This window comes from Saccostrea cucullata, unplaced genomic scaffold (assembly GCF_032062105.1).
Source record: "Saccostrea cucullata isolate Sc308-1 unplaced genomic scaffold, CSIRO_AGI_Scuc_v1 ctg142, whole genome shotgun sequence".
Classification (NCBI taxonomy): domain Eukaryota; kingdom Metazoa; phylum Mollusca; class Bivalvia; order Ostreida; family Ostreidae; genus Saccostrea; species Saccostrea cuccullata.
Genome location: NW_026939327.1, coordinates 553,465 through 578,126, shown reverse-complemented (window position 1 = coordinate 578,126; position 24,662 = coordinate 553,465). Strand labels below are relative to the sequence as shown.

The window sequence follows — 24,662 nt, the reverse complement described above, 5'->3', positions numbered from 1 at the left end:
AATGCATTGATGTATCTAAAGCAGTTTCAATTTTATGGCACTAGTCCACGAACCTTTCGTTACCCACTCGTATACTTTGAGCACTGATTTTCTATAGATATTTAAGAAACCTTTGGTCTCAGGTTTTCGATATTTACTTAGTTTTCCTCGAAAAGAGTGTTTAAAATTCACACTTGTATTTGTAGCAAGGATAAACATTTAAGACATTGGTAATTTATATATGGAAAACAAATACAAATTTTAAGAAACTTTAACATTAGTCTTTTCTTGGGACCCTTAAGTCTATCAATATGCTGGATTTCAAACTATCAAGAGGATTTTATGATTAGGCTATGTAGGTAATTATTTCAAAATCAAAGTAGAATCTATATAAGACTATTGTGTTTGAGTTTGATACAAACATACAGCATTATGGTACTTTAACATGTATTTTCAAGTTTTAAAACATCATTTGGTCATCCTTAATTATGATGGCATATTCATTTTAAATCTTAATTAAATCAGGATACATGTACTTTGAAAAATATACAATAACACATTGTAATAAAATAACACGTTTTTATTTTGCTCATTTAATGCAGATAAATGTATAAGTATTTCAGAACAAAGGTACCAAATACGTATACGAATTAATAGAGGAAGTAGCACTTGTAATCTATACATTGTTTATTGCTTAGATAAGATATTTGTTTTGTGGAAAAACTTCAATATTTTCTTGTAGAAAGGCCGGAGCAATTGTCTTCTATCAATATTGTATATCAGCAAAAAGATATTCGTTTCATTTCTCATCATGGACACCGTAGTTAGATACGTAAGAGTCATATTCCAATAACCTTTTTAATATTACTTCAATTTTTAAAAAAATAAATCACTTGATTAAAATATTTCAATCTTCACAATTTTATGGGTTAAAAGTAGTAAACAAAAAAATGCATTTTCATTCAAACAATAAAGGTTCAATATATGAATATTCGCAAAACAGAGTAGGTTGCCATGTTTTTTTAAGATGTAAGGCATAAATAAACACAAGTATATATTATAAAGTCAACTTAAGTCAATATATTTCAGTAAAAACTATTTTAAAAATTAAGTAAAGAAAGTGCTTACTTTCAATACATAAGTCTGAGGCTAAAAGTTACAAAAATAATTGTTACTTTATAAATATGTTTGAATTAGGAATATTGGGAAAACATTTTTACATCCAAAACTGCCTGATTGAAGAATCAGGAGAAGTAGTTATTGCCCTTAACAAAATTTGTAAAGTATATTGTTTTTCAATTTTTCAATTTCTTTTTCTAAATAATATTTGTTTTCATTGCACCTATTGAAATAATTACATTCTTTTAAGGATATATAAATTTCCACTGGATATGAATTTATATCAATACCAGTTTTGCAAAAACCTATGACATCACTGGATGGCGGAAATAAAGATACATAGGTTTACCAGATACATCACAGTATCAAAAAGATTCTGAAAACCAATGAAAAAAAGAGTATCATTAAGATTATTTAAAGTTTTCCAAATTATCAATTTGTTTTCTTCCATTCGAATCGATGTTGTACCATTTTTCATTATTTTAAAAGCGCAAACAAATAATCGACGATTATTGTTTACGTTTATTAAAAGTTGTTCTTGTTCTCAGCCGATAATTCCCCCGCCGGAGCCATCTTGGAGTAGATTTTCCTAGGACAAAAAAAAATTGGTCAAAATAGTTGTTTGTATTTGTCTTGTACCATTTATAAAAACATGTTTATGTGCAGGAATAAGTTTAGTTTTAGAAAAAAGTGCTTAAAATTAATTCATTCCAGTATTCCTTCTGCTTTCAAATAGATAACATGCAATATGATATTTACTGAAACAAGAGGCCACGGGCCTTATAGGTCACCTGAGTATTGTGTAACAACTAATTTGGTTCATGTTTTAAACCAGAGGTCATGAAATTCACAATTCACAATTTTGAAAGAGGCACCATTGCTTATCATAATTATTAACTTAGCATGATTACTCTATTTACTTAATACCCAGAGGTAGATCAGAGCAACAAAGAGAAAATGCACTTCCACTTGCACCCACTTGTGCACCTCATCCCAAAGGAACCACTGAGTGACCCCCTATGTAACCCCCCTCCCCCTCTGACCCAGAGGGGCATAAAAAAACCACTTTGCTAGATGCACCTTCCTTCATCATAAATATGTATACTTGGATCATTGGCATAAAACCCAGAAGCAGAGGAAAATATTTCAAAGACTTAATGTATTTTTACTATATAATCAATAGAGCCCCACCCTAACACCAGAACCCCTAACCCTGGGGCCATAAAATTCACAATTTTGGTAGAGGCACTCTTGATCATCATAACTATGTGCTTAGTTAGTTTATTTAATACCCAGAAGCAAAGAAGATTTTCAAAGAATAATGCATTTTCACTATATGATCAATAGAGCCCTACCCTAACACCAGAACACCTGACCCTGGGGCCATAAAATTCACAATTTTAGAAGAAGCACTCCTGCTCATCATAACGATGTGCTTAGTTAGTTTATTTGATACCCAGAAGCAGAGAAGAAGATTTTCAAAGAATTAATGCATTTTCAGTATTTGATCAATATAGCCCCGCCCTAACACCAGAACACCTGACCCTGGGGCCATAAATTTCATAATTTTAGAGGAGGCACTCTTGCTCATCATAACTATGTACTTAGTTACTTTATTAAATACCCAGAAGCAAAGAAGAAGATTTTCAAAGAATTAATGCATTTTCACCAGTATATAATCAATAGAGCCCCGCCCTAATACCAGAACCCCTGACCCTGGGGCCATAAAATTCACAATTTTGGAAGAGAAGAAGATTTTCAAAGAATAAATGCATTTTCACTACATAATCAATAGAGCCCCGCTCTAACACCAGAACCCCTGAACCTGGGGCCATAAAACTCACAAATCTGGAAGAGGCACTCTTGCTCATCATAACTACATGTATGTACTTAGTTAGTTTATTTAATACCCAGGAGCAGAGAAGAAGATTTTCAAAGAAATAATGCATTTTCACTATATTATTTATATAGCCCCGCCCTAGCACTAGAACCCCTGACCCTGGGGCCATAAATTTCACTATTTTGGTAGAGGATTCAATGCTCATTACATTCATGCCAACAGTTTGCCTACTTGATGTCCAGGAGTAAAGAAGAAGATTTTTAAAGATTGCAATAATTTTTGTGGTTTTGGCCCCACCCCTCAGGCCCCAGGGGTGTGGGGACCATGAAATTCGAAATTTAAATTTCCCTTCACCCATAGATGCTGTATACCAAATTTGATTGAAATTGGTTCAGTGGTTTCAGAGAAGAAGCTGAAAACGTTCAAATGTTAACACACGACGCACGACGGACGACGACGGACGAAAACGGATAGCAATAGGTCACCTGAGTTACTCAGGTGACCTAAAAATACATTGTTGGCAAACTAACAACTAAAATTTATAACAATGTGATGACGTCAACTTTTCTGTTGTTTTCCCCTTATCTACAGTGTACCTGTATAAAGAAAGCTCGTATTCATTGTCACTTACGTATAGGGTTTCTAAGCTGAAAGTCATTACTTTGCATTTGTCTTTGGCAATTATAATCAATAGACATCGAATTAGAAATTATCTGCACAGTACACAGTCACATTGTGAGAAGGATATGAAGATAACGAACAGTATACAACATCAAAGTCCATAAAACAATACAAACACGGACCTCCAAAACATCAGAGGTGGGATCAGGTGCCATGGAGAAGTGAGCATCCCCTGCTGACCGGTCAAACCCGCCGTTTGCTCCTTGTCATGAGCGGGAAATAACGGAAAAATCCGTTGTCAATTCAGTGTAACTATAAATAATGGACTAACAATTAGTATGAAAATCGTCAGTCAGCATTTGACTCAGTGATAAATTATATTTGCTGACAAGGTCATTGTATCGACCAAAGAACTTACGAAATGATGACTTTAAACGAGACTGCTGATATTCTTGTTACATAAACTTGCTTGTCAATAATTTGCTTCGTTTTAGAAATTGTTCATACGTAGAGCATGCTCTTGCATATCGAATCAACCGAGATATATACACTCCGTATGCAGGTGATGAATGTATATTGCTGCATAAGTAAGGGAAGGTGACAATAGAAGAAAGATTTATCATATGAATGACAGGATAAACATTGGATGCTGCATCTATTTAAGAAATCGTAGTAATCTGGATAAAAAAGTCAATCACTGTTCATGAATTGTGCTCACATTTTACACTTTGTTAAATGCCTTTGATAACTTATATTGATATTTTGTATTGTTTGAATGGACTTTTGAGCTTGAATACTGTTTGTTATCTCCACCTATGTAAATACAATATGATATTATTATCAAATAAAAAAAATTTAGGGCCAGTTGACTGCCATTTTTCAATCTATCAATTGTGTTACTAAAATGCTTTCTTGTTTCTTGTTAATCAAAAGATACGTTACTAGATGGCCTCACAATCAATGATATAGGATATACATTATTCATATTAAAATGTTTCTTTCGTCTAAAATCTATGCATAAATTTATATCAAAAAGTATTTGAGGCGGTATCAGGTGTCATTGAGTAGTAAGCATGTCTTGTCGACAAGTCACAACCGCCTTCTGCTCCTTGTCATGATAAAAAAGAAAACAAACGGAAAATCAATAGAAAATTCAGTGTGAACTTAATGGTCTAACAATTATTGTGAAAAAAATAAATTCATCAGCATTTGACTTAATGATACATTGTATTCACTGACATGGTCATTGTATTGACCATAGAACTTGCAAAATGATGACTTTGAACGAAACTGTTCATATTCTTGTTTCATCAGCATGTTTTCAAATACCTTACCATCGCCCGCTTTGCGTAGTGGTTAGAGCGTCTGCTCGAGAGTCGAGAAGTAAGGAGTTGATCCTTGCGTCGCTGGCTCAAATCCTACTGTGGGACATGAAGACCGGTCCCTCGGATGAGACCGTAAAAACCTGTGTAGCAGTATGTGCTAGCATGACAAATTCCCTACCGGCTCAATGGCCATAAGTGCCCAGTATAGACAAAGTTTGCAGCTTTCCACCAGCAAGTGGTGGTGTCTCATTCTCGAGGGGGACATTAAACAATATAAATCAATTAATAGCTTACCTCATTTTGGAATTTTTTAACGTAGTGCCTGCTCTTGAATTTCAAATCAATTGGAAGACATTAATCCAATATGCAGGCGATATGGACATATTGTTACAAACGTTAGGGAAGTTGACGATTGAAAAATTGAAGTTATATATCACGTTTATTGTTAAGCTTTGTTGGTAGGTTAACATTAAAGTCTTTTTCCTAAGAAAATAAAATATAGTGGTATATTAGTGTTATAAATAATGTTTGTCAAGATATTATAATATTAACCTGGAGCAAACTGAGGTGAAATACAAGGTCGTTCTATTTTATCATCCCCCTCGCAGTCTTTTCCGCCATGTTGTGGAGAAGGATTGGTACAAGTGCGAGTCTTAGATTTTTTATCCATACCATTTACAAAATAGCACTCGCTCCAGGCAGACCAGTCAGACCAACCACCATCAACTGAAAAAATATCATAAGTTACAAATAAAACCTTTAAAGTATGTCTTTTGGAATTGAATTCATTAATTGCGACTTTAATCACGTATAGTACGCATTATATAATTCATATGTAAAAAAAAAAAATAATATATATGTATTTGAAAAAAAAGGCTTATCTTATTATTTCAAAATCGCTGATCAGTGCAAAAATATAAAAGTGAAAGAAATATATATATAATACGTAATGAGTGCAAACATCTACTTTGTAAGATTTCCATTTATATTCTTAACTTCAAATCTTTCCCTGCATAATACATTGTTTGAATGCAATTTATATAGCTGCTTGAGAAAATTCGGAAAGATAAAGCATAGAACTACAGATTCACGCGTTGTAAAAACCTTCGATTTACGCCGCCGATTATTTCTCGATCACTTCTTAGAAGTGGGGTCAATGGTAAATGTTTTACTTTTATTAAAATTATGTATAGTGGTATAAAATCTAAAATACAAATGAATGGTCTGTCATCTGAATTTTTTAATTGTAATGTTGGTGTACGACAAGGTGAAAACTTATCGCCTTTCTTATTCTCATTATATATTAATGACTTCGAAGATTTTTTGACAGAAAAGAATATTGTTGGTTTGTCTAGTAATAGCAAAGGTATACAGGATGAGTTGTTTTTGTATATGAAATTGTTTATCTTATTTTATGCCGATGATACTGTAATTCTAGCCGAAACTGCTGAAGATCTTCAGAGAGCATTAAATGAATTTTACAAATATTGTGAAGAATGGAAATTATGTGTGAATATCAAGAAAACAAAGATACTTATTTTTTCAAAGTGTAGACAGCCAAAGAATATTTTTACATATGATGGCAGTATCATAGAAGTAGTCAAGGATTTTAATTATTTAGGGATTGTATTTTCTCGTAATGTTCATAATGTAAAGCAAGAAAACACCTATGTGAACAAGCACAAAAGGCAATGTATGTTGTGATACGTAAAATTAGGCAGTTTAATCTCCCCTTCGAATGTCAATTAGATTTGTTTGATAAAGTAGTTTTACCAGTATTGTTATATGGCTGTGAAATATGGGGGTATGAAAATATCGATATTATTGAACGAGTACATTTACGTTATTTAAAACATATATTGAATTTGAAAAGTAGCACTCCGGGTTATATGATTTATGGAGAAACTGGTAGGTTTCCATTACACATAAATATTTACTCAAGAATGATAAAATATTGGGCAAACCTTGTGAAGGGAAAAGAAAACAAATTGTGTAGAATAGTATATATGAATTTACGTAAACAACAAGAGGAAATGAAAAATTCATGGATATCATTTGTACAAAAGATTTTTGACAGATGTGGTTTATCAAATATATGGTATGAGCACGAAAATTATTTTTATAATGTAGAATGGATAACTGCTACAGTAAAACAAAGATTAAAAGATCAATATATTCAAAAGTGGAATAGTGAAGTTCAAGAATCTTCAAAAAGTTTGAATTATAGAAATTTTAAAACCAATTTTGAGTGCGAAAAATATTTAACACTGTTATCATTTAAATTTAGAAAATTTTTGTTAAGTTTAGAACCACAAATCACCACCTCCCAATTGAAACAGGTAGATGGAATGGTACTCAAAGAAATGAAAGAGTTTGTAGCTTATGCAGTAGTAACCAGATATGAGATGAGTATCATTATATTTTAGAATGTAGTGCTTTAAACCAACTAAGAAAAGTTTATTTGAACCAAAAATTTTGTTCCAATCCAAATATCATCAAGTTTCGTGAAATCATGTGCCAAAATGATGTTGATTCTTTGAAACAATTATGTACATTTATTTCTAAAATTAATAGTATTGTCTGTTCTCCTTAATTATCACCTTCTGCTTGACCCACTGTATTATATGTATATATGTTTTATATGTTTTTGTACCTCATGTACCATTTACATGGTTTTGAGAGAATAAATTGAATTGAATTGAATTGGGGTATTATTTCTTATATTTTATGTTTCCCCAGCTTTATAAATGATATCCTATATATTAATTAACCATATATTTCACACCTATTCCTAAATGTTTATTTAACTTTCAACAGTTCAAGAAGGCTGCATTTCATTTCCGGAATTTTTGGTAATTATCAACTTTTCATTTCCGACATTTTTTTATTTTTCATTTCCGACATTTTTTTGTTTTCATTTCCGACATTTTTCAAATACATATTTAGTACCTATAGTAACAGATTTAATAACATTACTTATGAAAAATTTTAAGGAATAAATCATAAATAAATCATTGAAATCCATTATCTGCGATTTGTAAATCTATCAATGACTTGAACATAAGTGTGGAGCTGTCACTGGCATTTAATTTAGTACATTTTAGGTGTGGTGAAAAATTAAAGTTCATTGAACTCTTTTACCTAGACATAGTGCTATATGTATGCAGATATATGTGTAGATGTTTTATTTTATTTTTAAAAAAAGTTTTAATATTTTGTAATAAATACTTTTAAAATTCCATTTTTTCTTACTTAGAAAACATTGAATTGGCGCACAGGTAAATTCCGGAAATGAAAACAAAATTATGTCGGAAATGAAAACAAAAAATGTCGGAAATGAAATTAAAAAAAAAATGTCGGAAATGCTATGCATATTTCCGGAAATGAAATGCAGCGTTCAAGAATATCCGTTTGTGGACGTGATGTAAAAATGGGAATCGATGAACCGCAATTCAAAATCCAGAGTGGGCTGTTTCGGACCATTGAAAGGTTAATAAAGTATCAATAATTGGAGTAATATATGATGAATAATGGGGTTTCATTCTAAGAGCGTCAAAAAACATAAAATACAAGAGAAAATACCTGAAAGGAGCGACAAACAAATCGGCGGCGTCAATCGAAGGTTTTTACAACGCTTGGATCTGTAGTTCTCTGCTTTATCGGTCCGAATTTTCTCAAGCAGAGAGCTACAGTTCTGCAGCTACATTTTATATAGTATAAAAAACCACCACAATTTCTACTTTTCGTAATTTAAAAACATCTGATAAAAATTCTCTTTCTGTTTTTATTAGGACAACTGAGTTAATCTGGAAACCATTGTCTATATTTTGTCCGTCGTTATTCGTCGTGCTTATAAACATGTTTGTTATGTCTGTCAATTTGTACTAATAGCATTCAAGGGTATAAAAGGGAACAAAAGATGATTTTCATAGTGTCTGTTTCTGTTGAAGGGGGAGGGGGGTTTCACGTTGCATGTGGCTTAAAATCTATCAAATTCAGTGCAATCATAAAAAACCCTCTCCTTTACTTATGGTATCAACTGCATGCAATGGCTAATGGAAAGATTTAACAAAAATTCATCCCTCATCCAAACTGTAAAATTTATTACGGCAGGTTTAGAGGTTCTTGTGTTAAGTGGGGCAGTTGACTTAGAAGAAAACAAGGCAAATGTAAATATTAAAGTATAAAAAGGCGGTTGTTACATTATAACAGTATTTAAAACTGTAATTTATAATTTTATCTCGGGGTTCAGAATCCAAATATAAAATAAAAACGTTACGTGGACTTGGGGCTGGAGTAGGTGGAATACAAGATTCCTTTATCATTTCTTCTCCCTCGCAATCTTTTCCTCCATGTTGTGGAGAAGGATTGGTACATGTGCGAGATTTAGATCTTTTCCACTCTCCATTTTCGTTATTACATTCGCTCCATTCAGACCAATCTGTCCATCCACCATCAACTAAACAAAAATAATTAACTAAAAATGAACTTAATATCTAAATATGTTTATTAAACTGCAATCATTAATACTATTAATACCCGTTTTGATATATCTTTCGAAAAGAGTGTCGTTTCTCTATTACATACAAATGGGCATTTATATTAGGTACTCTATAAAGGAAGACGTGTTGAGCATTCAAGGGTATAAAAGGGAACAAAAGTTGATTTTCATAGTGTCTGTTTCTGTTGAAGGGGGAGGGGGTTTCACTTTGCATGTGGCTAAAAATCTCTCAAATTCATTGCATTCAGAAAAACGCTTTCTTTACTCATGGGTATCAATTGCAAGCAATGGCTAATGGAAAGATTTAATAAGAATTCACCCCTCATCCAAAATGTCAAATTCATTACGGCAGGTTTAGAGGTTCTTGTGTTAAGTGGGGCAGTTGACTTAGAAGAAAACAAGGCAAATGTAAAAGTATAAAAAGACGGTTGTTACATGTATATTAGGATTTAAAACTGTAATTTATGATTTTCTCTCGTACATTGAGAATCCACAAATAAAATAAAAAAGTTACGTGGACTTGGGGCTGGAGTAGGTGGAATACAAGATTCCTCTATCATTTCTTCTCCCTCGCAATCTTTTCCGCCATGTTGTGGAGAAGGATTGGTGCATGTGCGAGTTTTCGATCTTTTCCACCCTCCCTTTTCGTTATTACATTCGCTCCATTCAGACCAATCTGTCCATCCACCATCAACTAAATAAAAATAATTAACTAAAAATGAACTTAAAATCTTAATATGTTTAATAAACTGCAATCATTAATAATACTGTTAATACCCGTTTTGATATATCTTTCGAAAAGAGTGCGGTTTCTCTATTACATACAAATGGGCGGAGACATTTAAATTAGGTACTATATAAAGGAAGACATAGTGAGCGTTAGCGTGAGATAAGAAATAATTAACATTATGTACGATGTTAATAAGCTTGAATTCTATTTTGCATTTATCGTATTCTTGGGGGTGGGTAAGAGGTCTTATTTTTGTTCTTGGAGTATTTTTGGCTCCCCTAATCACGTTAATTTCTTTTAATCTATCATTGTTGAATAAAATGTCAAAATATTTTAAATACTATATTTTCTTTTATATGATAATTCAAAAAGAAAAAGTGACCGAATAATAACTTAAGGCAAATACAAACAGAAATACACTCCCTTTCTTTTGTAAATAGGTAACTGAGACAAAATAAACAAGGAAATATCTATATAGATAACCTAAACAAAAGTTTGATTGAAAAAGAGGAAACCCTTCGATTCCAAACTAGAAAAAAATCGATTATGTAGGAGTGGGAGTCAAACTATTACTGTAGACAGGGGAACTTTCGCCCCCGTTTTATTTGCGCCTCTTTCGCCCTAGACTAGACACAAGTGAGCGAATTTAAGACGGGGTGAATTCAAAAAAAAGTATGATTTATTAAACAAAACTGTGATTGGGCGAAATCAAAACGGGGCAAAATTGTTTGCGTGAAAAAGCGAAAATAACACGGGGCGAAAATAGCCCTGTTTACAGTACTCATTTTGATATGAAAAATTAATATTTGGGGGGTGTGTGTGAAAAAATCAAGATTTATCTCTGAAAAGAAGGAGTAACATCTTCCCTGATACTACCTGCCTGACATGTACATTTATTTCTTAATATCGCTCAAAATTCTGCAATTAATATTCTGATTTGCTCATCGATTATTGATTGAGACCGCGGAACATTAACTGGCAAAATTGGAAATATACAGCTTACGTCATTTCTATCTGTTACAATCAAAACATTCAGTGATAGAAAATGAAATGGGCGGGTACAATTCGACGCGGACGGGTGGAAAACATCGGATTGAAATTGCAGATCGAAATTCATTTTCAATCCACCTCAGCTACGTTAGAAGGCACATTACCACTGATTGACCCAGAAGACAAATAATTTCAATTTTGGTTCAGTTTGAATTTTTTTTGTCCAGTGTATGAAATGAATAAATATTTAAGGGAGAAATATTTCATTTCTGTTTGGTAAATATATGAATATCTTTGTGTTGGTGGGGGGGGGGGTTGGGGTTTGAACGATTTTTGAATAAAGTTGTCCAACAGTTTTCAGTGAGAATAAGTATAAAACTCATGCACTCTTATAATCCTAGAAATAAAATATATTGTCATATTGGAGTTTTGTGAAGAGACTTACTTTTACAATTGACGACTGACTTTTACAATTTTAACATAGACAAACTCCAATCACTAAAATGTAAAAGTCAGCTGTCAAATGTAAAAGTAAGTCTCTTCATAAAACTCCATTAAGCCATGACCTGACTCGATAATTTTTTATCCCCCCCTTCTAGAATCAAATATCTCCTGAAAAATAATCTTTGTCTTGTATGATATTTCGCGTTCTCAAAATTATGTGAACTTCAAACAATATGTATTTGTGAGTTGAAATATAATTGATTTTTGTATCATACATTCACTCTTTGCTTTGAAAACAGCTCAGGTGGATTGAAAATGAATTTCGATCTGCTATTTCAATCCGATGTTTTCCAAACGTCCGCGTCGAATTGTACCTGCCCATTTCGTTGTCTATCACTGAATGTTTTGATTGTAACATATAGAAATGACGTAAGCTGTACATTTCCAATTTTGCCAGTTAATGTTCCGCGGTCTTAATACATGACGTGTACAAATACATGTAATATGCATGTGTACAAATACTTCAAAAACAGTTGATGGAATAATGGCTTAACAAAGATTCTTTCTTATTTTAAATATCAAAAGATTAGTATATAATATTTAAACTCAATAATCATCTTCTTCGTTGCATTAGTACATTCGAAGATGTTCTGAGTTTATATGCACCCCAAAACGTGGCAAGAGTGTAAGGTTGCTTTGAATATTGCAGTGGTCAATACAGTGCATTCGTTTAGATTGATTAAATCTGAAGCAATTGCTACGTCTTTGGTATTTTTTGCTTGTTTGTTTCTTTTTGCAAGAAATTGATTAAATGTGTATTTATATACATCTACTCGTATATTGATTCGTGTGTTGTTTGCAATGCCGAGGAAATTTGCGATTACATGCATGGGAATTAAAATATGTCCCGGAAAATCATCAAAGTTTAACATAACTGATATTCATCGAAGTCTATAGAGATTCTGTAAATGAAAATGAAAGCTGGTGACTGCACTTTTCAAATACAAGCTACATGTGTCGCTTCCTACAGGAAAACCCGCGTTCCGAAGGTATTCACCTGTGACGGTATGGAATCACGTGACATATTATCTATTCTTAGCAGGTCAAAAAGAGGTTAATCCTATGTAAATGTACTCGCCGAACAGATTCAAAATCATGATACTTTTAAGTAGAAAACATAGAGCGCAAGGTTGTTCGACAAAGATATTTTCACACAGTCTGTATACATATAATATACACAATATATTTTGATCTCGACTTTGAACAAACCTCCGCTCGATGTTAACGAAAGGTGTGAAGTGGGTACCCGTCAGAAATTTCTTTTGATATTCATAAAAATCAAAGGACCCCACCTTCAAAACGCAGCTTCGCGCGTTGTTTTTTTTGCAATTATTTGATATTTTCAAATGTTTGTGCAAATACTACAGACATAAGAAAATAATATAATTTTACTTTTTAAGGTTTTTAATGAAATTAAAGTTTGAAATTTTGACGAGTAACCGAGGACCACAGATAATGGCTTATTGAGACTTATTCTTTGTACTAATAGAAACCAAGGGTATAAAAGGGCACAAAAGTTGGTTTCATAGTGTCTGTATCTGTTGAAAGGGGAGGGGGTTTTAGATTGCATGTGGCTTAAATCTCTCAAATTCAATCAATCAGAAAAAACCCTCTTCTTTACTCATGGGTATCAATTGCAAGCAATGGCTAATGGAAAGATTTAAAAAGAATTCTCCCCCCATCCAAAATGTCAAATTCATTACGGCAGGTTTAGAAGTTCTTGTGTTAAGTGGGGCAGTTGACTTAGAAGAAAAACAAAGCAAATGTAAATATTAAATTATAAAAAGACTGTTGTTACATGTATACAAGTATTTAAATCTGTAATTTATGATTTTATCTCGTACATTCAGAATCCAAAAATAAAATAAAAAAGTTACGTGGACTTGGGGCTGGAGTAGGTGGAATACAAGATTCCTCTATCATTTCTTCTCCCTCGCAATCTTTTCCGCCATGTTGTGGTAAAGGATTGGTGCATGTGCGAGTTTTCGATCTTTTCCACTCTCCATTTTCGTTATTACATTCGCTCCATTCAGACCAATCTGTCCATCCACCATCAACTAAACAAAAATAATAAACTAAAAATGAACTAAATATCTTTATATGTTTATCAAACTGCAATCATTAATACTGTTTATACCCTTTTTTAATATAAATTACTTTAGATTAAAATAGAATGTAATTAAGCTCCTTTTTTTAAAATTATTTTTTCCATTGTACATATATTTTTATCTTTGATTGTTTAATTTAGATATCAGAGTTTTTAAAAAGTTATCAGAGCTTTTTAAAGGTTATTAAAATGTCACCTTTTGTAGACCTTTCGCATAAGGAAGGCAATGTTTTTGAACAAATTTGAGGATAGGTGACTGGATAAAGTGTTCCATCTTCATTTACTTTAACTGCTATGCAATGTTTCCGTTCTGGGTTGTTTCCTACGTTTTCACCTTTCAAGCAGAAACATGATATGTATACATGTAGGAATTTATATGTCATTGATATATTTTATTTAACATTTGAATGATTTTTTAATTTAGAATCGTTCAGATGTTCTGTAATTGATTTTTGTTTTTCGTTCTGATAGGGTTATGAGAAATTTTCATTTTAATTGATTTAGCTTGAAACCAAGACCTTCAGATCACCAAACCAACTCTAAAATCGGAGATTATATCTAAAAAAAAAAAAAAAATTGCTTCAACAAATATTTTTCTAAATCACAAATTTTGGTATTAAACGCAAGTTAACTTTGCGTTTAAAAGTCATTATACATGTAGGTAAAATGCAAACAATAGAGTTTTTTATTTGATACTATTGTCTTAGTCAATTTTTCCAAAGAGACCTATCTAATCTTTTACTTTTGAGGGGTCCGTTTTTCAAAAGAGGAATCCAAGTTCATTCTAAACGTTCGTTAGCTAAAAATTATAATTATGTATATTCCATCAGGTTCTGATGGATTCCCCTCTAGATCCACACCCTCCGGAAATAAAGGGAACAATTTCATCAAATCTTAATAAATATCAAATAAAATTCACTGTTGAGACAAAAAGTCAGAGTCATGCGGATTTTTTTTTTAAAGATTACTGTGAAATCACTTTCCGCGGAGATTAATTTTCGTTGTTTTTGAGGTATGGAGAGACCTAAGAATTGATTACCACCACGAAATGTAAAATTTAATATTCATTACTACTCAACATTTCTCCAACCACGAAATCAAATCCCCACATATCAATCTTTTTTCTCTAACCTCGGAAATTTCTCCCACAAATATATGTAACTTTACATGAATTCGAAAATATGAAAGTCATGGTGTAATGTGGTTGAATAAAATAAACATGAAGAAAACTAAATGTTGGATTTTACCTCCATCAACGAAGAAACAAAAGCTTTAATCATTAATGCATACATACCAGGAGGACTCCAGTATTCATAGCTTTGTCTGTAGAACCCTGTCCACAATGGACGATATTTAACGGAATCAGTCAAGTCTGTATAATGACCAATGACGTCAGTCTTCAAAGTACCACACCGTTTGACAGCCTCAGTCCAGGTAACCTCTGCAGTTGATACTTGGCCATCTGTAACAAAATAACGATTAAGAACACCGTTAAGATTTCTAGGAAAACAAAATCAATGCCTATTTGGTTTTAACAATTTACGCTGGAAAGAACAATGTTTTATTTATAAGGAAAGCGTATAATTACTTTTCACGTTTATTATATGATAATACGTAATACATGAAGATTCTATTTTTCATACTTGCACATATATACCCAATTCTGTTCAGACAGGAAGAAAACTGATGAGGTATAGGAAATGTCCCTAGATATCTCACACCAGCGCAATTACCAAAATCATGGGCTGAAAAAAAAATTAAGAGTATATTTTATCATTCTTTTCGGCTTAACTTATACTATGTGGGAACTTTATGCAATGTTTGCATTGTTTGTTCACAATATAAATTTATACAGATTAAGAATATGTGAGAACAATTGGTTGGTACATAACTTAAAAATAAACTTTGATAAAATGACCAAGTATGAGAAGTGTTTGCTTAATTTCAAATAAAGTAAGCAATCATTAAAACCTAGTCATTGTTGTTCAGTTTTTGCACTTGCTCTCTTGCAAAACACAGCAAAATTCGATCGATAACAGCTTTATTGTGCTGTGTGATAATTGAAATTGATGAATAGCCATGGGAATGTCCTTAATGTTTTAAAGATCAGCAATTGTAAACAACAGACGGACATCAATATTTTAAATTTTGGGGCAATTTATTCTCTTAGATATTTCATGTCCAGAGTCATTGGACCTTCTGAGCTGAGGGCTTAAAGTCCATTTTACACGCTCTGCTTTTGCAGCTGTTTTGAAGTAGAGCTGCAAAAGAAGAGCGTGTAAACAAGGGTTTGCACTGCATGTCTGCAAACAGACACTTTAGAACATTTCAGTCTGCAAAGCAGACGTAACTGAACATTCCGATAGGAAACTATATGGCTAAAATGTGAGAGCAGGCAAGGTAAGCAGCTGGTTTAAACTCTGTCAGCTTTGCAGAGTAAAATAGAGGTAAACTAGAGAAAAAATCGATGCAAAGCAACGAGTAGGTCTTCCGTCCTGTTTGACCGGAAGTAACTTTTCTTAAAAAAAAAAAGGAAAAAATGACGTCTCTAATGATTTAAATATTCCAAATCTATGTTGAATGTTGCAAAAGTAAGGTAAGCCATTTTTTGCTACTCCCTGTTTGACCGGAAGTGACGTCGACGGACGAAAAATTAAGTTTTAGTGACAAATATTTCCCCAAAACATGTCAAAAACGGCAAAAATATGCAGTTTCGGACTACTTCCGGTTTGGCCGGAAGTGACGTCACAGGACGTATTTTGATGACATCAGTAGATTTTAGCAGAGATTTTCAACAACTTTGTTTCTTTGATGTATAACAAATTTTCAATACTTTTTGTGATATCTGGAAAAAACTTTTGGCCCCTCTAGATCCCTTAATTAAGGGATCAGCCCTTTTTTCGAGATATCATTCGAAAGATCTTTTAATTTTGCACAAATTATGTTCTATATCTTTTAACAAATTATTTTTAGTTTAGAAGATAAAAAGCAAAATATGAGTAATTTTTGGCTCTTCTAAGCGTTCTAATTTTTTTTACCCCTATATAGCGCCATTTTGAATAGAGAAATCGAAAAACAAAAACCGATGTGCACAATTCAATCCTTCTATTATCTTAAATCAGTAGAATTTCTTCTCCAGCTTTAGCCGTCTCTGAGCCTTTGTCTGGAAACTAAAGCCTATAAAATTTTGTTTAAAGGGTAATAACTCAAAACCGGAAGTGGCTTTTTGAAATTTTTGATAGCATTCTGATAGAGTTGAGTAACTTCTAGTACCTCTGAAAATTTGAGCGAAATCAATTGAGAAATGAGTGAGATATGAGGCTTCAAAGTTGGCGTCTAGGAAGTAGAAGAAAAATATCTTTACCAACAGAATCAGTAGGTCTTCCGTTGGAAACGGAAGACCTTTAAAAGGCAGCTGCAAAAGCAGAGCGCAAAAACTGGGCTAAAAAAAAGCTAATGTTAACTTTCCACTTATTCTCTAGAATTACTGGCCTATTCAGCAAACTGGTAATTTCCCATTAATGTAAGATCAAAACATAGATCTAACATCTTAGATACAGTGTAACCAACGGCCCCCTTTGTGATTGTCTACTCCATGTCGACCATATTTTGGTTGTTTAGTTATAAACGATCTACATAATTTCAAAGTGACTTCATAAGTAATCAACGTTTTCAACTCATTCAAACTTTACCGTTGAATTTTGAAAACAAATAAATCATTAATGGGTTGAAAACTTTGGGACCTTACTATATTTGTAAGAAATCAGTCCCAAATGTAAATAAAAGTGATAAGGTATTACTTGAAAAAATTTTATCGCGATGTGAATACGGGTTTTTGCATGTTATCAAATTTACCATAAAGCCCATCGGGATTAATTGGATTGCACATGACCAATCTGTATTTATATCCCAATGAACTTTTTAAACTGACCCCTTATTCTTTAAATAAAACCTGCGCCTGCTGGAATGATCCAAGGGTACACACCCTTACCATACACATCTAAACTCCGTTTTTTAGTTTCAGTTTTAATATAATATTACCGTTTTTAATTTAATAATTATGTTTTTTAAAATATCATTTTCAATTAATATTTTCGTTTTTTTATTTAAATAATCGTGTTTTTATTAAATATTTTCGTTTTTTATTAATAATCTTGTTTATTAATTTTCTTGAAACTTATTTTGGTCGAACTATTGCGCTTCCGTTTTTTCCATCTCTTAATAATTATATTCCAGACAATATACATGTATTTGCCGTTTTTTCTATATTAATCAAAAAAAAAAAAAAAGACTTCGAAGAAAAGCCAGTGAAAATATACGGAAATCTTTCTTAGTAGTTACAGGTTTTGTATTCTATATGAAAATTAAGTTCTATGCTGGACTATACTATCTTTACTATATTTTTTCACTCAACAATTCATAGAATTTAGAAAAAAAGTAAATGTATGTCTAACTAACTACTTACTATATGTCGCTGGACTGTGTGTGTTGTATTTGTACACCACCACACTTCCCCCATTAGGTCCACCAAACAGTTCACCGGGGTACTCTGGAAAAGTCTCATACTCGCACTGTTCCTTTGCCTTGCGGTGTTTCTCTACATCGGTATAGCAGTAACATGCCACCTTCTATTCAAATTATAAAACAGTATATTATATATACATGTATAGGTAAATTATGTCACAGCGAAATGTGGAAAGTTTCTATTTTTCCGAGGTCTTTCCTATTTTTCAGACTATCCAGAGGGAAAATATGATATCACGCTGAAGATGACCTTGTTGGGCAATACAATTTTCATTGAGTCAAATGCTGACTGACGTTTTTCAAACGAATTGTTAATCCATTATTTATACCTTGAATTGACGACGGATTTTTCCGTTATTTCACGATCATGACGAGAGGCACATAGCGGGTGTAACCGGTCAGCAGGAGATGTTCACTCCTCCATGGCACCTGATCCCACCTCTAATGTTTTGGAGGTCCGTGTTTGCTCTGCTCCTATTTTGTATTGATTTATGGACTTTGATATTGAATACTATTCGGTAATTGTCTCCATATCCTTCTTTTACTGGGGTAGTGTGACGCTTAAGTATTAATCAAGGGTTATTACCTAGTACCCAAACCCCATCACCATAAACGGAGAGCACCCTGCGTTTGTCTTCAAATTATATTTTATCTGTTTCTTTTTTGCTACACATAGTAATAAACATGTTAATTTTATTTGTTTTGATGCATTTTTTAAAATGATTTTAAAATGATTGTTACAGTAGTTTTGAATTTGATTGTTGTTTTTCATGTGTTTTACTGACGACGTTAGAAGTCGACCACGAATTTTTTGTTATTAATAAGCAATGTTATGGTTCATATTTACTAAAACCAATAAAGGTAAGGGTTAATGAACGAGTAGCGCGCCATTTCCTAAAATCAATAAAACTGATACCCGTTACTTTTAAAGAATGGAGGGCTAGCTACGACTACATACCCCTGTTTTAAATGCCTGTAATTATTTTTTTATGCAAAACATTGACTTCCCAAATGTATTTTATTGCACATTTTTGATTGGTTTCTAATTATGCGTAATTGTCAACTCTAACTTATGCAATCTTTTTCTTTTCAAATCTCAACGGCAAAAGTTTGATCCATTGAATGCACGTCTACTCTTTATGACGTCAATTCATTTATGACCAATAGTAAAAAGGTTGCTTAAAAGTGATATATGATTGAAAACATTAGCGAATGTAAATATTGTTTGTAAATGTAAACACTACTTTGTGAATGTATTTTGCTTTTAAAGTGTGTGTTTTAAAATATCAATTTTTGTATAACATGCTAACGCCGTAACATTAGGTCCAAGGACATACATTTAAGTGAAAATCAAAATTCTCTCTCATATTGAACAGAGGCTGTAGCAATTAATGGGCCTTCCATTTTATATTAATTACAATGTAAAAAATGAGTTCAAACAATGTAGATAGAAGCACTGAATAACTGTAACTGTGTGTAAACAAAGTTTTATAACGCGCTACTCATTTTTCTTGCGTTGCAAGTTATGTGACTTCACCTTTTATTAAATAATTATTCAATATAAATGCTTCAGCACATTTTAGTAGCTACCTTATAATTATTACATATACAGTATAGTAGTCTTTAATTTATTTAAAAAGAGAGTACGACACAAAAAAATGTTATGTAGTTATTTTTAAACACCTATTAACTTTCAACAGCTTCCATAACCAATTGAGCTTGGTTTCTGAGTATAAAAAGAAATGTACCGAGTTTAACTCTCAAGCTATAGATTTTTTTCTGAATACGAGACCATATATAATTTTATGTTAAAACTTTACTGGAAGACCAAGGCAACATAGCTGCTCTGTTTGTTTCCAAATTTCACAACAGAAAACATGTTAAGTGTAAAAATCTTGTCATCTATTTAATGAAATCCATTTATAAAAACAATTACCAAAGAATTTGGCTGGGAGACATACCAGAATCATGGAATAATTCTTTTAAGATCCTGCCCCGGTTGAGGTAGGGTAAAGAGAATTTGTACCTAACAAAGTTCGATTTCATGGGTTCGAACCACGTATGGCTGCGACTGATCTAAGTCGATAAGAAAACTAGGAAGTAATTGTCCAATTACAAAGCAATAAAGCACTCTCACTGCCCACCCAAAGCCCCAGAGTGTTTCAGTAAAGGTCTAGCATTGCAGTTCTTTGCCCCTATACGGTGACAGACTTTATACGAAGAGAAAAAAATTTCATTATATTGAGTGAATAATGAGAGAATTATCTTGCGATAACGAGAATTTTTTTCTCGTAGTTGAGAGAGAAGACTATTCCAAGAGAAGAATTTCTCTTAATAATTCGACCTCCACTACCCTCAACAAGACAATCTTGTAATTCTCTAAATTACAAGAAAGTTTCTCCAAATAAAAATTTTTTTTCTTCTTGTTATATCGAAATAATTTAATCGTTATTATAAGATGACTCTGCGGTTTCATGAGATGATCAAGTTTTGCATTTATATTGATGGCTCTTCATTTTGTAGTCCTTGGGGAGAGTTTAGACAAATAAATAAAGAAACCATTAACTAGCACCAAAAAGATTCAACATTCTTATTTCAAGTATCTTACCGATATGCCTATTGTCGTTACATCATCGTAGGAAGCACAGTAAGCGTAGCAGTCAAATGTGGGTTTTCCATGATGAGCAATCTTCTTTAATTCAATTGCTTCGTCAGCGTCATTGGTCTCGAAGCAACCTTCAATATGGAATTCAAAATTATTCTTATGGTAAGAGTCAAACACATATCTTCGTGATACTTTGATTACAATAAAACCTGCTTCTTGAAATTCATAACTACTTTTAAAAAGGTTTAATCGGCAAAAAATATTTCTTTTAAATTACAATTATTACAGTAAGGAGATTTGTTTACGAAAAACGTAGAAATCCTTTCATTTAATTTGTGTTTTTTTTTATTATTCAACCGTCAACTCATTTTTTCATAGAGAAATTTTAGAGTTTATTTCATAATATTATTCAATCAATGAAAAATATTGCAAGCAATTTTAAAAGTAATTAAAAACATCTATATCTTTGGTGATTAAATGTTTTAAAAACGAAAAATTTTGAATTGAAAATGAAAAAAAGAGGAACAGACATTGTATGTGTATGTTTATTTCAGATGTCTTTATATCCAATAACTACTACCCAAAAGTGTAAACCATGGCGTTTGATGAACATCTGCCCCGATCCAGAAAAACTGATCCCGAGGGAAACCGGACGGTCGGGCTGGTACCCTGAATCCTTCAATGCTGAAATCGGTATTTTCCCAAGCTCCCAATTGCTGACAATTTCTTGAAGAATCCTGCCAATTTCTTGGGAAAGTGTCATAGTATACACCTTACAACAAATAAACGGTTCATATATGTAAAAGACCTGCCATAACAATTCTATTTGGAAAAGATCATATATCTTTTATTGCACTGTACACTTTCGAGAACATTTCGGTTGGTATTATTTTAATACAAGAGCATTTATAGAGTTTTTATTTCATATTCTTCGTCTAAAGCAATAAATGTTTAAGGAATATTGTGAATATTTGTCACATTTCCATATTAAAATTATGACAGCTAAATTTCAATTTTGCGGAATGAATAAATACAATCATTAGCTCGATTTAGAAACTCATTTGTTTGATTTCATAAAGTATTTGAATGATTTAGAAATTTGTTTTGAACGATTTAGAATTTCGCTTTTACGATTTAGAAAATTGCATGTACAATTAAGAAAATCGTTTGTAAGATTAAAATCGTTTAAATAATAGAATAGATAGATGCATAGAATTTTTATGTTAATATTTTCTCAAATTTTCAGAACAATATCATGATTTTTATCTTGGTGTGGCATATCACATGGGAACATAATAAAAATCGTATTTCATCTGTAAATTATTGAAACTCGGAACGAGTTTGATAGACATCTTCTTGCATTTTCACCAAATCAACTTTATCCTTAATGCCTCAGATCAGTAGAAGTTTTGTTGTGTATTTATGAAAAATATTAACACTATGATTTTAAAAAACCTGAGTAGAAATGTGATAAGCAAAACCCACTCACCAGTATTGTCAGTCCGTGCTCAGCGATGTGTGCAATGTTTAACAAAATGAATTAACTGTTTTGTAAACGGTAAACAGGACACGAGCTCTGTTATTGTTACTATTACCGTTTCACTGGGTGTGTTCAATTAAACAAGTTAAACTCTGCGCACATAACTAAGAACGGACTGACAATACTGGTGAGTTAGTTTTACTATATTACATTTCTACTATGACTTTTCAGGATTATAATTTTAATATTTTTCATAAGTCCACAACAAAACCCCTACTTTTCTTTAGTATTAAGGATAAAGTTTATTTTTGTGAAAGTGCAATGATGTATCAATCAAACGCGTCCTAAAATTTGTAGTTTCAATAATTTCTAGATAAAGCAGTCTTTTAGCCATATTTCCGTGTAAATGTCTATACCAACTTATACGTCATGGCATTCTACAGAAAAATTGAGAAAATTTTATCTTCAAATCTGTGTCTATGTCCCTTTAAACGATGTAGAAATTTATACGATTTTTGGAAAAATGTATATTTCGACTAAGATAATCATTAACTTTGTACAATTTACAAAAACAAGAGAAATACATTTATATGCAAATGAATTTGCAGTTCTCACACGACCTGAGTGAAACAATTCATAGTTCGATATTTTTTTGGTTATTTCAATTTTTTTTTGTATCATTGTCAATACTTGCACTTTTTTGCCGTAACAAAAATACGCTCTAACAACGACACAATTACCAAAGCTTACTAATACAAAAAAAGAGAGCAGGAAAAAGTCCTGAAAATATAACAGAATTGATAATTTGGCAAAAAACCGTTTGCTCTTTACTTATGCAACATTTTTTAGTGTAGTAATTCATTCTTCTCTTAAAAATGCATTCAAAACATTAACTTTAGACTCCAGACATGAAGCCTAGTTTTTGAAGTGGAAAGAGGGGGTGGCAGGCAGAAACTTAAATGGACAAGCAGACAGAGAAAGCTTTCCCCCACAACAATAAAAAAAAAATCAAAACGAAAAAAAGGAGACGTGACTAAACGTAATCATCATATTTTGGAGGGGATAGGGAAACAACACTAATCTAATAAAATGTTTTGATAGTACATGTACAGAAACGTGCTACAGTTTGACCCTTCTGAAATAAAAGGTGAGGAGGAGCAGCCTGCCTTTCGATGAAAGTCTCACTCTTAAACTAGAGAAAAAGAATAACAAGACATAAAGATAAGACTTATGTTCAATGATAATGTACGACATTTCAGTTCTAAATAAGACATTATTTAAAAAATAATTAATAAGGTTAAAAAATAATCAAGTATTGTGAAATCGTATAAACATATTTTTACATCGTTCAAACCATTTTTTTAAGTCGCTGAAACGTTTTTTTTTAAAAAAAAAAATCATACAAACGAATTTCTTAATCGTTAAATCGATTTTAAAAATTGCACATATGAATTTCTAAATCATTCAAACGATAAAAAATTCAATCAAACGATTTTAAAAATCGCACAAACGAATTTCTACATTGTACAAATGATTCAAGTTATTTTTTTCTGCAAAATTTAAATGACACTAATACGCCGTCGAAAAACAAGATAAACATTAGTGAGTATGATAAAAATTACAGTACTTTAATAAACTATCAAGTGTATTTTTTTCCAAATAGAATCTTTTTGGATAAATAAACTTACCTCTATCGTCAGATCGAACAACTGACAGCCAAAACACCAACAGCAAAATACCAAGCGTGTAAGGCATCATAGAAATATTTGAACGTTCCTGCAAAGCAGACATTCTGGTTTTAAGGTGAGGAGGGTATCTAAGTATTGTAGATCTGGCAAGAATAAGTAAATTTCACAATAACAGGAAGCATCAAATCGTTAACCTCTGTAAGTCAATGTAACAGGAAGCGTAAACCTACAGCCTGTTAAATTCCAGTTACTTACATTGTGTACACCACATCCGTGTTTTTCATTCTCACAGTAAACTTAGTTCATAAATGGACCTGTGCGAGGGGCGATCAGTACACGTAGTTCACATTGAACTAATATTTGCTTATATGTCTTATATACTTAGACGTAAGAGTTTAATATCTGCTTATACATTGTATTTTTTAGAAAGGTTCGAACAAGCAAAGTAGCATCAGGATAAGAATCAGATTAGGATAAGGATAACTAGCATTAAAATCAGGAATCATACAACTTTAAATACAAATGGTAAACTGTGTTTGAAATTAGCCGGGCAATATTTTGGGCGGAATAGTGTCGTGCGAAAATATTTTCTTTTCTGCTTCTCAAAATTACAATGTATATGACAATTAAAATTACATTTTTTACACAA

The 24,662-nt window shown here is 32.2% G+C and overlaps 1 protein-coding gene across 2 annotated transcripts; it reads right to left on the bottom strand.

The window, feature by feature from the left end:
- Positions 1–571: 571 nt before the first annotated feature.
- LOC134252872 (uncharacterized) lies at positions 572–24,239 on the bottom strand. Of its 2 annotated transcripts, XM_062735415.1 has the most exons (12): positions 24,014–24,239; positions 21,426–21,617; positions 20,849–20,976; positions 18,182–18,344; positions 15,360–15,461; positions 15,011–15,178; positions 13,913–14,050; positions 13,487–13,666; positions 9,900–10,079; positions 9,164–9,343; positions 5,437–5,610; positions 572–1,687 (listed from the first exon to the last, which is right to left on the bottom strand). In XM_062735415.1, the coding sequence occupies exons 1-12, from the start codon at positions 24,114–24,116 to the stop codon at positions 1,608–1,610; spliced, it is 1,788 nt and encodes a 595-aa protein (XP_062591399.1). In that variant the 5' UTR covers positions 24,117–24,239; the 3' UTR covers positions 572–1,607. The 2 variants fall into 2 exon arrangements, with proteins under 2 accessions (XP_062591399.1, XP_062591400.1); XM_062735416.1 differs by lacking the exon at positions 9,164–9,343.
- Between the last annotated feature and the right edge of the window lie 423 nt (positions 24,240–24,662).